The sequence below is a fragment of the Gordionus sp. m RMFG-2023 genome, chromosome 2 (genome assembly GCF_954871325.1).
Source record: "Gordionus sp. m RMFG-2023 chromosome 2, tfGorSpeb1-WG-v2, whole genome shotgun sequence".
Lineage (NCBI taxonomy): Eukaryota > Metazoa > Nematomorpha > Gordioida > Chordodea > Parachordodidae > Gordionus > Gordionus sp. m RMFG-2023.
Window position 1 is genome coordinate 393,002 of NC_088776.1, and position 13,182 is coordinate 406,183.

A 13,182-nucleotide genomic window follows, 5' to 3' on the forward strand; every position below is an offset into this window, starting at 1 on the left:
CTATTTTTTAAGTATATTAAAAGAGGTGGGTTTTCTAAATAATAATTAAAATATTTTTATTTAACTTATTTATGTATATGATCTTTTTAAGGATAATAATTTAATCTGACAATTTTTATACGTGAAGATGTTCCTTGGAAAAATGACAATTATCATAATCGGATTTTTAAACATATTAGATTTTTTTTACGGTAAAATATGTATTTTTAATTAAAATTTTAATTAAGATGCACCATATAAAAGTGACAATTATCAATCGTTATTTTTAAAGTTTTTTAAATTTTTTTGATGTAAATCGGTTAAAATAAGTATTGTTAACATGTATTAATAAAACTTCAGTGAAGATGTACCCTAGATAAATGATAATTGTCATTATCCTTATAAAAGCATATATCATATAATATGTTTATTTGTTAATAAATAAAATATTAACATTAAATATAAATAAAATAAATTACTTTAATAGAAATAATAAAATAATAATATGCCGCGTTATATTTCGCGAAATAGTTTTCGCTATATTGTCTTCGCGATTTATGTTTCGCGATATTGACTTCGCTATAAAATTTTCGCGATTATTCATTCGCGATAAAAATTTCGCCCTAATGTATTAGCTTTAAAGGGTTAGCGATAAGAGTTTTGCTATAAAAAATTCGCGATATTTGTTTCGCTATATTGTTTTCGCGGAAAAATATTGGCTAATGTGGATTCGCGATAAAAGTTTCGCTATAAAATTCATTCGCTATAAAATTTTTGTTGAATTGACATGGAACCCTTGATTTGGCACCAATCATCTTCCGACAAAATGACTTCACATGCTCCTATAAAAATAATTACAGAAATCTTTCAAACTTATTAATCGTCCTAGCATCCTATAAATTGAGGACCAACATGTGCAATCTAATATTGTCATTGACCATTTCATTGATTTTAATATTCTTACAATTGATGGAGTTCTTAAATAATTGGTAACTTTTTTAGGCAAACATTAATAGCCAATTATTGAGTAAATATTATTACCTACACTAGAAAATAATTTATGATATCAATCTCTCTTGTAAATAAACTTTTTTTATTTATGTAATAAAATGGAAGCCCAGGAAAAAAAAGTGAAAGAAAAACGCGAAGATAAAATATATGATACCACGAAAAAAAATTGAATAAAATTTTAAAAATTTATAATATTTTTAACAGAGTTCTTAAAGTATCAAGTCAAAAGATCGCCGATCCTAGATTCGATACTAAATTTGTCTATTATGATCCTGACCTAAATCAAGTATCGTGATCGAGATCATTTTTTTAAATATTAGATCCCGATCCTTTTAGAAATTAATTTTTATAAAAAGCAATAAATAAAATATCTATCTACATCTTTTCTTAAACGACTCGTTTTGAACCTATTTTTAAAAAACGGCTTACTCAATATTTCACCTAGAAAAATTTTAGGCAAGCCTGAAGATTTTTCTCGTAGAAGGAATAAAGGTCTAGACATATATTATCGAAATCTCGAGGCGTCTGAAAAAGAGTTAGCCGTTCCAAGAAATGGACTCAAAAGGAGCCGTTTAACAACACTAATCATATTTTAACAACTTCCATTTTCACCATATTTAATATTTCAACAATTTCCTAAATTTTATCAAGAACGAAATTTAGAGCCTACAAGTTTTAATAAATTCTAGGTTTTAATAATGTCTTTAATTATAGATTTAGAAAGATAATACATCTACTATTGATGTATAATAAATTAATTATCATTTCTTATATAAATTTCCTTCACTGTATAATGACAGTAACATATTGGCAGCAAGAATTCACCCAAAATTTAAGCTAAATTGGCCTTATATTTATATGCCACAAAATCTGTTGATAAAATAGAGGTTAATTGCACATTTGGAAAATATGTTTGGTCAACCAAACGATGCCTCCAAATGAATCTATGGATGAAATAAATACCTTTTTTGAAAAAATCATCACAAAATGCTCGTTCCATTAATAAATTTTTTCATTCAAATGATGATTCAATGAATATTTTTAATACTTATGTTAATTTAAAAAAAATATTTACTGAATATAACACACCTTTGCCATCAAGCACTGTGGAGCGTTTGTTTAGTAAAGCTAAACATATGAAAGAAGTGGATGTTTAAATGATAATAACTTAGAGAAAATTTAATTATTAAAGGCAAGATTTAATTATAAATATATATATTTAATTTGTTATACTTATATTATATATAATTCATTTACAATAAATTTACACCATATTTAATTTATTTTTATATTAGTTAATTTTGCAGCGCTCAGTAATTTCCTTCAGAAATTTAAATAAGAAAAGGATCCTGATCCTTTTTTTCAAAAATAAGGTCGATACTGGATTTCGTTCCTCTTTTCTTGAAAAGATTGTGATCAGGATTCGATCTTTTTAAAAGGATCGATTAACAAGCCTGATTCCTAGAACCCTTGGACCCTACATTTTTAAAAAGGGTCCGGGTTCGTGTACAGACAAAATACTAGGGTTCAGGACACAGGTCAGGGTTTGGGTTCGCATCTCTCTTTTAAACCATCCGCATCTGTTTATATTTTTTTTTAAATAAGTTTTAAAAAATTTTCGCGTATCGAATACGAATAATAGTATTATTTGATCCGATTTATTTATTTTGTAGGCCTAGATATATATTATAGTGATCTGCATCAGGCCTAATTTTTTCAAGCCCGGCCCGACCTGAAATTTTTTTTTTATGAAGTTTAGCCCATTGCCGGTCCGGCCCAAATTTATTTAAATATAGAAATTAGTTTTTATAATTATTCAAAATAAACGATGTATGTTATACGGCGTCTACTTTCTATAAATAAAATCACATATTTTTATTTTTTACATTAAAAAAATTCAACATAAATTTGATAAATTAAGATATATTTTAAATAAATTTCTAAGGCTCGACCCGGCCCAAATTTTCTTAAAAGATATTGGGTCCGGTCCGGGTTCGGGCCGAGTTCGGGCCGGGTTCGGGCCGGGTACTGGCCCTACTTTTGCAGATCTCTAATATATTATATACTAATATAAAAAAATTAAAACAATTAATACTAATTTTTTTTTCAATTTTTAATAAAACACAGAGATTTTTCATATATTCAGAATCACCATTAAATTTGCAGTGTAATTATGTTTAAGTGTAAAAACCTTATAAAATACTTTTAGAAAAAAAAAATTAAAAAAGTAAATTAATAATTTTAATAAAATTTTTAAGAAATCATAGAAATTGATATATTTGTATAATCCCTATAGTGTTTTTAAAGGGCTCATTATAGCAGATTTTAAATTAAGATTTTAGTCAAAATAAATTAGGCACGCCTCGAGATTCCATTAATAGATATCCAAATCTTTCTACCACCTATTAGCAAAATCTCCAGGTTTGCATAATATTTTTTGGCTAAAATATTGGTTATCTGCTTTTAAAATTAGAGTTTATGTGTATATAGATAAAAAAAATATTTGCATTTTAAAAAATTTAAAAAGTTATTATAATATAAATTAATTTTTAAGAAAACTTAGAAAATTATATACATTTTAAATCATCATTAAATTTGCAGTTTATTGATATGTATATATATAATATTTACTCTTACACAAAAATTAAAAAAAATTATTTAATAATTAATTATTTTATTTTCCTGCTAAATTTTGGGCTCAATATTAGCAGCATGGATTACTGTACAATTATATCTTCGTTAAGCAAATGTTCAGACATAGTCAAAGGCTAAATACATAAAAAGTACATTTTAATTAGTCCGTGGGTTTCATGAAAAGAATCAAAATATATTTGAAACTTTCACTAAGGCCATTTCCAGACAGAACACGTCAAAAACTTTTTAATTTTTTACATTTTTACTTTAATAATTTTCTTAAAAAGTTACTCAGGCTAAATATCATTTCCAGAGTTGTTAAAAGATACTTTTTACATGGATCTAGATACAGATACAACATCTAAAATAATATCTAGATACAGATTATTTAATCAAAAATCTATCTAGATACAGATACCACATTTTTATATCTAGATACAGGATCTAGATATTTGTATCTAGATCCTTTAACAACTCTGATCATTTCTATATGATTGTATAAAAATATTGAGAATATTCATGGTAATTTAATATCTTGAGATTAAATTTTAATTAAATGTGAAGACCTGTGGCAAGTTTTGGCGAGGTGCCTATTAGCCATTTTTAATCTGGGATTTAATTTTGATAAAAAAATTCAATATATTTATAAGAACATCTACGAGTTTGTCTAGGGTCACGAATTACAATATTAAGATTGTTGACTTATTTTTTGTAAATTATATGATAGTTTTAAGTGACAACAAGTTCTTCTGGGTGATATATATATATTATTGAGGAACCTGTTACATTTAACATATTTGACAACGTATTTTAATTTATTTACTTAATATTAACATCTCTATATAAAATGTTTTTAAAAAATCAAAAAATATATAGATTCGCACCGCGAAAGGCCAAAAGGTACTCCAAGTGTTTTTCATATTTCTATTTTAATTTTTTTATATTAAAATAAAACACTAAAAGATTTTTTTTTACTACTGTAGAGACATATGTAAATAATAAAATTAATTTTAAATATTTTGAAACATTTTCTTCATTTGCTTTATTTATTTTTTATAGCATTTCAATTTTTTATGAACAATAATAACCACGGTCTCCTCTAAATTATTTATTTGACTTTTATATAATATTACAGAATGAAGTATTGAAAAGAGCACATCGGTTTGCGCTTTTTAAAATGATTTCTATGGTCAACCAATTATTATAATTTGACCAATTTGCACGTTACTATTTGAAATGCATTTTTTCGTTAGTAGCTCAGAGTTTAATCAGTTTGTGAGCACTATTATTCAAAAAAAAATATCCTTTGTTTAGAAATAATTTTTTTTTTTTTATGGAAACATGCTTAGGAAATCTCTTTGATAAAATTTTCTTCCTGGAAATGGTCTAACGTAAAATTAGTTGTAATTTAAGAGATATTAAAATTAAAAGAAAATGATAATAATTCAGTTGATCCACAAAAAAAAAATCTTAAAACATAGGAGCAGGATTTCTTGAAAGAATCAATCAAAATAATTATAATTCAATTCTATATTGTAAATAAAAACAGGTATCGGATTGTAACCGCTCAAACTATGAATATATTATATTTATAGAATTCATATGCCTATCCTGATCATGCTGGTAACATTTAAAAGATAATGAAGTTCTGAGAATAAAATATATTTTTAAATACTGGCAATTTCGAATAAAACACTGGAGAAATAAATAACTTTGTAAAATTGATATCTGCCCGAAAATGGTTTTTAAGCAATAAGTGGAATTTATGGAATCTTTAATTTAAACTATATATATTTAAATTTTGAATATTTATGAGTTTGAGACGGCTTAAAAATATTTAAACCTTTTTTTTTTAGATTTGAAAATAAATATATTTCCAATTAATTCTAATCTTTTAGAAATTTTTTTATATACGTGATCTTATTATCTATGTATGGCAAATTACTAAATGATTTTTAGGGTATGAATCATGAAATGGGCTAACAATTTTGTACCAAACTTAATTTGATCTTTTCTAAAAAAAAAAAATCCTTTTTTTGTCTAATTTTGTTCTTTCTTTTTTCTCTCTTTCTTTATAGATACAGAAACCCTTGGTCCTCCCGTCTCAATTCTCGACTGAAACTTCCTAGCTAAGTTGGTTTTTAAATTTTAATACGAGTAGGGGGGCATTTACGGTAAAGCTGACTATAGCAAGATATCAGGAGCTAAATATTATATTTATTTGATTATATATTGTTTTTGTGTGATTGAAAATTTAGAAAATAAATAATAACACAAAATTAAATATTTTTATACAAATGCATTTAAGACTGTAAATGGTAAACATGATAAAAAAAAGGTATACCTATATAATAAAAATTTTCTAAAAAAGGAATCATTAATAAAATAATTTTTTAAGATTATTTTTCACTCGAGACATATCATCTTGATGCTTTTTAATAGAAGCCCATAAAATAAATTATATATTGTTTAAAAGTTCTTTTACCGTTTTATTCATAATTTTTTCGTAAATTTTATCCATTTCTTGTTTCATTTCGTTCATAAGATTCGCCCTTTGGCTATTATGAGTATTTTCTAATTCATGAAAATCCTAACAAAATAATTAATTTAAAAATTCACAGAAAAGGCCATATATTTACTTTAAGAAATGCTTGACTAGTATCTTTTAGAACTTTTAAATTTTTAATTTGACAAGATCTTTGTTGATGAATTAACTGAATTTGTTGCAATAAATATTTCTACAAAAAATTTTCAATTTGTAATATAAAAAAATAATTAAGCGTGAGAATATATGAACTTCAGTCTTCTCTAAATGCTCTTTAAGATTGTTATTATCCTTTTCCCATCCCATAAAGGTATTGTCCATTCTTTCCTTAAAACCATCAAGTATTTTATTTCTGATATATAGGTCTGTTCATAAAACAAAATTTTGCAATTTATACCTTTCCTCGCTCTGAATTTTCGAATTTTGTTGAGCCTTGTGTTCAAAATTATTATATAATGTTTGAGTCCAATTTTCAATCCTTTTCTGTTTGGTGCCAATTTGTTTGGATATATTTTCTAGTATAATAAGATTAAATTTGAAGACTTTTTAAGAAATATCTAAAATTATACCTTTAAATATATCCAAAACTTCGGCTAAATCAGTTCTTAAATTTTAAACAATAATTTATATTAATATCATATTAATTTATATAACTTGTCTTCATCATTTTTATGAGATGATATTTTTCTCTTCCTAATTTTATTGTGATCCTCTTTTACAACTTTCTCCTTTTCTGGCAAACCATATAAAAATGAAAGATTTAAAAAATAAAAACCTGGAGAAATGCCTTCAAAACTAATTGATAGAGAGTCATCTAGACCTAGAGCATCATCATTCACTTTAGTAAAATTATTTTTCAAGTTTCTTATAGCGGACATTTTATAAAAATTTTCTTGAAATAAATAACAATTATAAGCAGACGATAATTTAACCCAAATTTAACTTTATTCTAAAAAAATTGATTAAATAAATAAATTATCATTTTTTAAAAATAATGAAATAAGAAATTTTTTTTTATTTATTTTATATTTTTATTTATTAAATTCCCTGGAAGCGAGGCCAATTCTTGGTCTGGGATTACTCTTGTATTGATCGATTGGCTCCTTACAATCAATCCCTTAACATTCTGGAGAACAAGGAGCTTCTAAAAATTGCAAAATATTCAGAAATATCCTAAGATCACTTATTCATTCCCATCATTTCCACTACCTTGACTACCTTTGAGAATCGTGCTCCTTCCTTCTTCAAGGAACTTGATTCGCTAATCCGCAAACTAACAGATGAACCTCGTGAAGGCTTCTTCTTAAGTCAGAGACTCGCAATAGCAATTCACAGGACTAATTACATCAGCTTCATTGGCAGCCTCATCTCACATGATGATTAGAATATATTTTATATAATTTTAATCGCGTTATATAAATTTTATAATATTTATCACTATATATTTTCTCCAATATAATGTATTACATTTTTGAAATTACTTAAATAAACAAAAAAATTTATTTTTTTTTTATTGTTTGGTCTGGTAGAATGAAGTCATATTTTAATTTTAACAAAATTGGCTATAAATTGTCTAATTTGGTATTTTAATAATTTAAGCGATACAATTTTATAAAATTATAATAACTGAAAACAATATTTATATATAAGAGTATCAATTAAATTATTTTTAATTTTATGGGTCATTCAATTTCAACGATTTTAAATCAAACCCAAATAAAACAAGTGCTTACTTTTAAATCTAAAAATAACTATTTCTTTTTTGAAATATTAACCTTTTTCCACAAAATTTTTTTTATTATAATAAGCTGATTAAATATTTAGAGACAATCCTAACTATTTTATTGTTTGTAATTTATGCGATACAATTTTGATAAAAATTATAATAACTGAAAACAATATTTATATTTATGAGTATCAATTAAATTATATTTAATTTTATGGGTCATTCAATTTCAAATATTTAAAACCCAACAATGCCCCAAATTAAACAAGTGCTTATTTAATTTACAAATCTAAAAATAACTATTTCTCTTCTCTGAAATATCAACCTTATTCACCAAAGTAAAATTTATTTTAAAAAATTCAATAAATAATTTAGTATTTGATTTAATAGTTCTAACTTGATAGCTTCATAGAACACGTCTTGTTTTTATATGTGTGGAATTAAAGAATTATGAAAATTTTCACAAGTTTTTTTTAAATACATCCGTTTTATTGTAAAATAATGAATTATGATAAAAAATTTCCACCAAAATTCAGGACTTTGTAAATCTGATTTTTCTTAAAATTTTAATAGGTTACCACTGGGCATTAAAATTTTAAAATATTGTTTTGAATTTCAAGCTAATATTTCAATTTTTTTTTTAAAATACTATTTGTAAAACGATTGTAATACGCTTATTTCTTTGTTATTTTAAGAGCTGTTTTAACTAAAAATAAAATGCCAAATCTATAAATGAGAAGTAAATTTACAAAAAAATTAGTTATTTCTGATATGATCCAATTACAAATACACAATATAGATACCAAGCACAATGGATTTATAAAACGGATATTGAAAAATAGATATAGAGGAGAGTTATAAGAGTATGTTTGTTGCTGAAAAATTAGACGATATATATTGAAGGGCCGAAAAAATCATAAAAATATTTAACTGGTTGGGCAATTCGTATTAAAAATTTCGGGCAATGCCGGGCAATTTGTACAAAAATTATGAACAGGTCGGGCTTTGTCTATCTCTAGGGGAGACCAGGGCTAGTCGGCGCAAGGGGTTTGTCGGTTCAAATATTTTAAAACCAGTAGCGTTTAAAAATTGATTATTTAGTTCTAAAATAAAATTCTATAATATCCATATTTGGGGATGAAAATAATTTATAATATTTTAAATTTTTATCTTGTTATGACTTGTTTTTTGACGTTGAAATTACGATATTTTCACTAAATATTATTAGGTTGTATTAAAAAAAATTAAAAGTTTAAACATGACAAAATGGACATTATATTTATATGAAAGTTAAATATCTATTTTAATGGAAAAGTTTCAGATTGATATATTAAATATATGTTAAGTTCAAATTAGTAATATTACCACCATTGAGGTTAGTAGAATAGTGGCTAATCGGCGCAATCAATCAATTTTTATTATATTATTATCAGGCTTGTTAATCGATCCTTTTAAAAAGATCGAATCCTGATCACAATCTTTTCAAGAAAAGAGGAACGAAATCCAGGATCGACCTTATTTTTTAAAAAAGCATCGTGATCTATTTAAATTTCTGAAGGAAATTACTGAGCGCTGCAAAATTAATTAATATAAAAATAAATTAAATAATAAATTTATTGTAAATGAATAATAATAATATAAGTAAGTATAACAATAGTTATTATCATTTAAACATCCACTTCTTTCGTATGTTTAGCTTTACTAAACAAATGCTTCACAGTGCTTGATGGCAAAGGTGTGTTATATTCAGTAAATATTTTATTTAAATTAACATAAGTATTAAAAATATTCATTGAATCATCATTTGAATGAAAAAATTTATTAATGGAACGAGCATTTTATGAAGATTTTTTCAAAAAAGGTATTTATTTCATCCATAGATTCATTTGGAGGCATCGTTTGGTTGACCAAACATATTTTCCAAATGTGCAATTAACCTCTATTTTATCAACAGATTTTGTGGCATATAAATATAGGGCCAATTTAGCTTAAATTTTGGGTGAATTTATTGCTGCCAATATGTTACTGTCATTATACAGTGATTGAAATTTATATAAGAAATGATAATTAATTTATTATACATCAATAGTAGATGTATTATCTTTCTAAATCTATAATTAAAGACATTATTAAAACCTAGAATTTATTAAAACTTGTAGGCTCTAAATTTCGTTCTTGATAAAATTTAGGAAATTGTTGAAATATTAAATATGGTGAAAATGGAAGTTGATAAAATATGATTAGTGTTGTTAAACGGCTCCTTTTGAGTCCATTTCTTGGAACGGCTAACTCTTTTTCAGACGCCTCGAGATTTCGATAATATATGTCTAGACCTTTATTCCTTCTACGAGAAAAATCTTCAGGCTTGCCTAAAATATATCTAGGTGAAATATTGAGTAAGCCGTTTTTTTAAAAATAGGTTCAAAACGAACCGTTTAAGAAAAGATGTAGATAGATATTTTATTTTATTTTTAAATTAATGTTATAATTTAATTTTCAAAAATTTTTATTTCATTTATTGCTTTTTATAAAAATTAATTTCTAAAAGGATCTGGATCGAATATTTAAAAAAATGATCTCGATTACGAGGATCATAAATCCTGGAAAATAGACAAATTTAGGATAGAATCCAGGATCGGCGATAATTTGACTCGATCCTTTAACACCCTGATTATTACCCAAATATATATGCAAAATTCAAAATAGGAAAAAATTTAACTAAAAAAAGATTATGAAGAAGTTATAAAACTGTATAAAAATGATATCTCATTAAGAAAAATGCCATTTATTACAGGTTAAAATATAATATTTTATAAATGTAATATATAAAATAATACATTTCAATTTTAATATAATTAACAGACCTAAATATTTTGCAAACTAAAATCTTCATATATATATTGTCACAGGTATAATATATGTTGCATATATAAATTTTAACCTGATAATAAGATCAATTATTTCAAAATGAATTATATCTAGCAAACAAATATTTATATATATATATATATATCTATTTTAATTGACAATATAATATGATTCAAATTAATACATTTTATTGGATATAAACATTTTAATTATCAGATTATAATTTTGGCCTCATAATAAAATAAAATCACGTTATATATTTAAATGTAGAATTGTATATATTTTGAGTAAATTTATTATTAATAAAAAATAAATAAAAACATAATAAAAACATAATAAAAAATTAATAAAAGATGTGTGTATTATATATATGTTAACAGAATTATAAAAATTTTAATAATTTAGAAGATTGATTTCAATGTAGAGTTATGTAAAGATTGGGCCTGCCAGTTATTTTATTTGTTATAATTGTAAATGGAATATTATAAAAATAAAGCATCATAGTTATATATTAAAATCTGAAAAATTTTATTTTTATCTCATAAGAAGCCTAGTTAACCACTTTATTCGACTAGCCCCATTGATGATACGACTAACCACGGGTTCGGGGATATTGGGTTCAAAAAATGACTTTTTACTAAAACTTTTTTAGAGAGAAAATTATTAAATATTTAAAAAATATAACAGTATATATTTATAAGTAGATATTTAAGGTATAGATTGTATAAGATCTTATACGATCATTAATCTCGGAGCTATGATAATTTTGACAAAAATTGCGCCGACTAGCCCTGGTCTCCCCTACTCAGAATGGCATTTGTTATGTTATTATATAAAAAACAGTTATATGTAATAATCAATTTAGGGCTTAGCGACATTTTATCACGAGACACTTTAACATGCGACACTTTAGCGACTCTTTATCATGCGACACTTTATCATACAGACACTTTGTCACGACGACACTTAATCACGACCACACTTTATCACGACCACACTCTATCACGACCACACTCTATCACGACCACACTCTATCACGACCACAATCTATCACGACGACACTATTACCCAGTCATTTGATAACGTGACTCTTTATCATGCGACACTTTATCATACAGACACTTTGTCACGACAACACTTTGTCACGACGACACTTAATCACGACCACACTCTATCACGACCACACTCTATCACGACCACACTCTATCACGACGACACTATTACCCAGTCATTTGATAACGTGACACTTTTTCATGCGACAGTTGAACACGCGACACTTTATCCTGCGACACTTTATTATGATATACTTAAAACTTAATTTAATATATTTTATAAGTTAAATTTTAATAATATCTGATTTTTTTGGCCTTTCCGTTTAAATTTAGATATTCAAAAAATTTCATTTAATTTTCATAAATCATAAGTATATTTTTTTTAACTTAATTATTACCTTATAGGAAACGGGAGACATAAGGAATAAAAGATTGATTTCAATTTATACTTTTTATTAGTAAGTAACTATAAATCAACACGTCACGAATATAAATTATTTATAAAAATATTTAATTGCATGAAATGGGCAATAGCTCTTTAAAAAAATGTTAAAGAATCCGATAGTGCATAATTCGAAACACATATCTGAAATCGTTTTTTTTATATCTTCATCTTTCTTTGAGAGTGCCGTGGTGTTTGATTATTTATGCCGTTGTAACGATTTATAAAGGGCTGACTTATTTGGCATAACCATCAACGTATTATTATCATTAATGCAGTAACGCCGATTAACGAAGGACTAGAATACCCACTTAATTTTGATTTCATCTCTGATATATCTTTCCTGTCATTGGAAATGTCTAAAATGTTGTCGTGATAAAGTGTCGCAAGATAAAATGAAGCGTGATAAAATGCCGTCGTGTCCTCGTGATATAGTGTCGCCATGATAAAATGTCGCCATGATAAAATGTCGCCATAATAAAATGTCGCCATGATAAATAGTTGCATGAGTGTCGCATAAAAGTGACGCGGATAGAGTGATTCCAAATCTAAATTTAGAGCTAAAAGGAATTTAAAATTTGAAGAGATTTTATTCCCATAGATAATCTTATTTTTAAGGCATAAAAGACATTTAGCCTGTTTAGTTTTTATAAATCAAAATTGATAATTAACAACTAAAGTTTTTATTCTATTCCTCTAATAAATATATATATAAATGAGATGTGGTATCGATTTCTGAATCGGAATAATTTTTCGCTGCAAAACAAATCGCCTGCCTTTCTAAATCAAATCATATTTTATTGTCTAATTTGTAAATTTTCATCCTCTTTTACTAATTTCATTCTTTATAGCTTAGAGAAATTATCAGATGTAATGCTAGATAAATGCTAAAAATTGACTTTTAGAAATCAAAATTATCTACGCG

General features: G+C 25.4%; 1 protein-coding gene across 1 annotated transcript; it reads right to left on the reverse strand.

Moving 5' to 3' along the window:
* Nucleotides 1–6,082: 6,082 nt before the first annotated feature.
* LOC135925454 (uncharacterized) lies at nt 6,083–7,047 on the reverse strand. Its single transcript, XM_065460781.1, has 7 exons — nt 6,945–7,047; nt 6,824–6,902; nt 6,739–6,773; nt 6,567–6,684; nt 6,422–6,521; nt 6,264–6,362; nt 6,083–6,214 (listed from the first exon to the last, which is right to left on the reverse strand). The coding sequence occupies exons 1-7, from the start codon at nt 7,045–7,047 to the stop codon at nt 6,083–6,085; spliced, it is 666 nt and encodes a 221-aa protein (XP_065316853.1).
* Between the last annotated feature and the right edge of the window lie 6,135 nt (nt 7,048–13,182).

Coding starts and splice junctions, on each gene's coding strand:
- LOC135925454 (XM_065460781.1), bottom strand. CDS start 7,047: ATGTCCGCTATAAGAAACTTGAAAAATAATTTTACTAAAGTGAATGAT. Junction 6,903..6,944: donor TTTTGAAGGCATTTCTCCAG/GTTTTTATTTTT, acceptor ATGGTTTGCCAG/AAAAGGAGAAAGTTGTAAAA. Junction 6,774..6,823: donor CATAAAAATGATGAAGACAA/GTTATATAAATT, acceptor TTAAAATTTAAG/AACTGATTTAGCCGAAGTTT.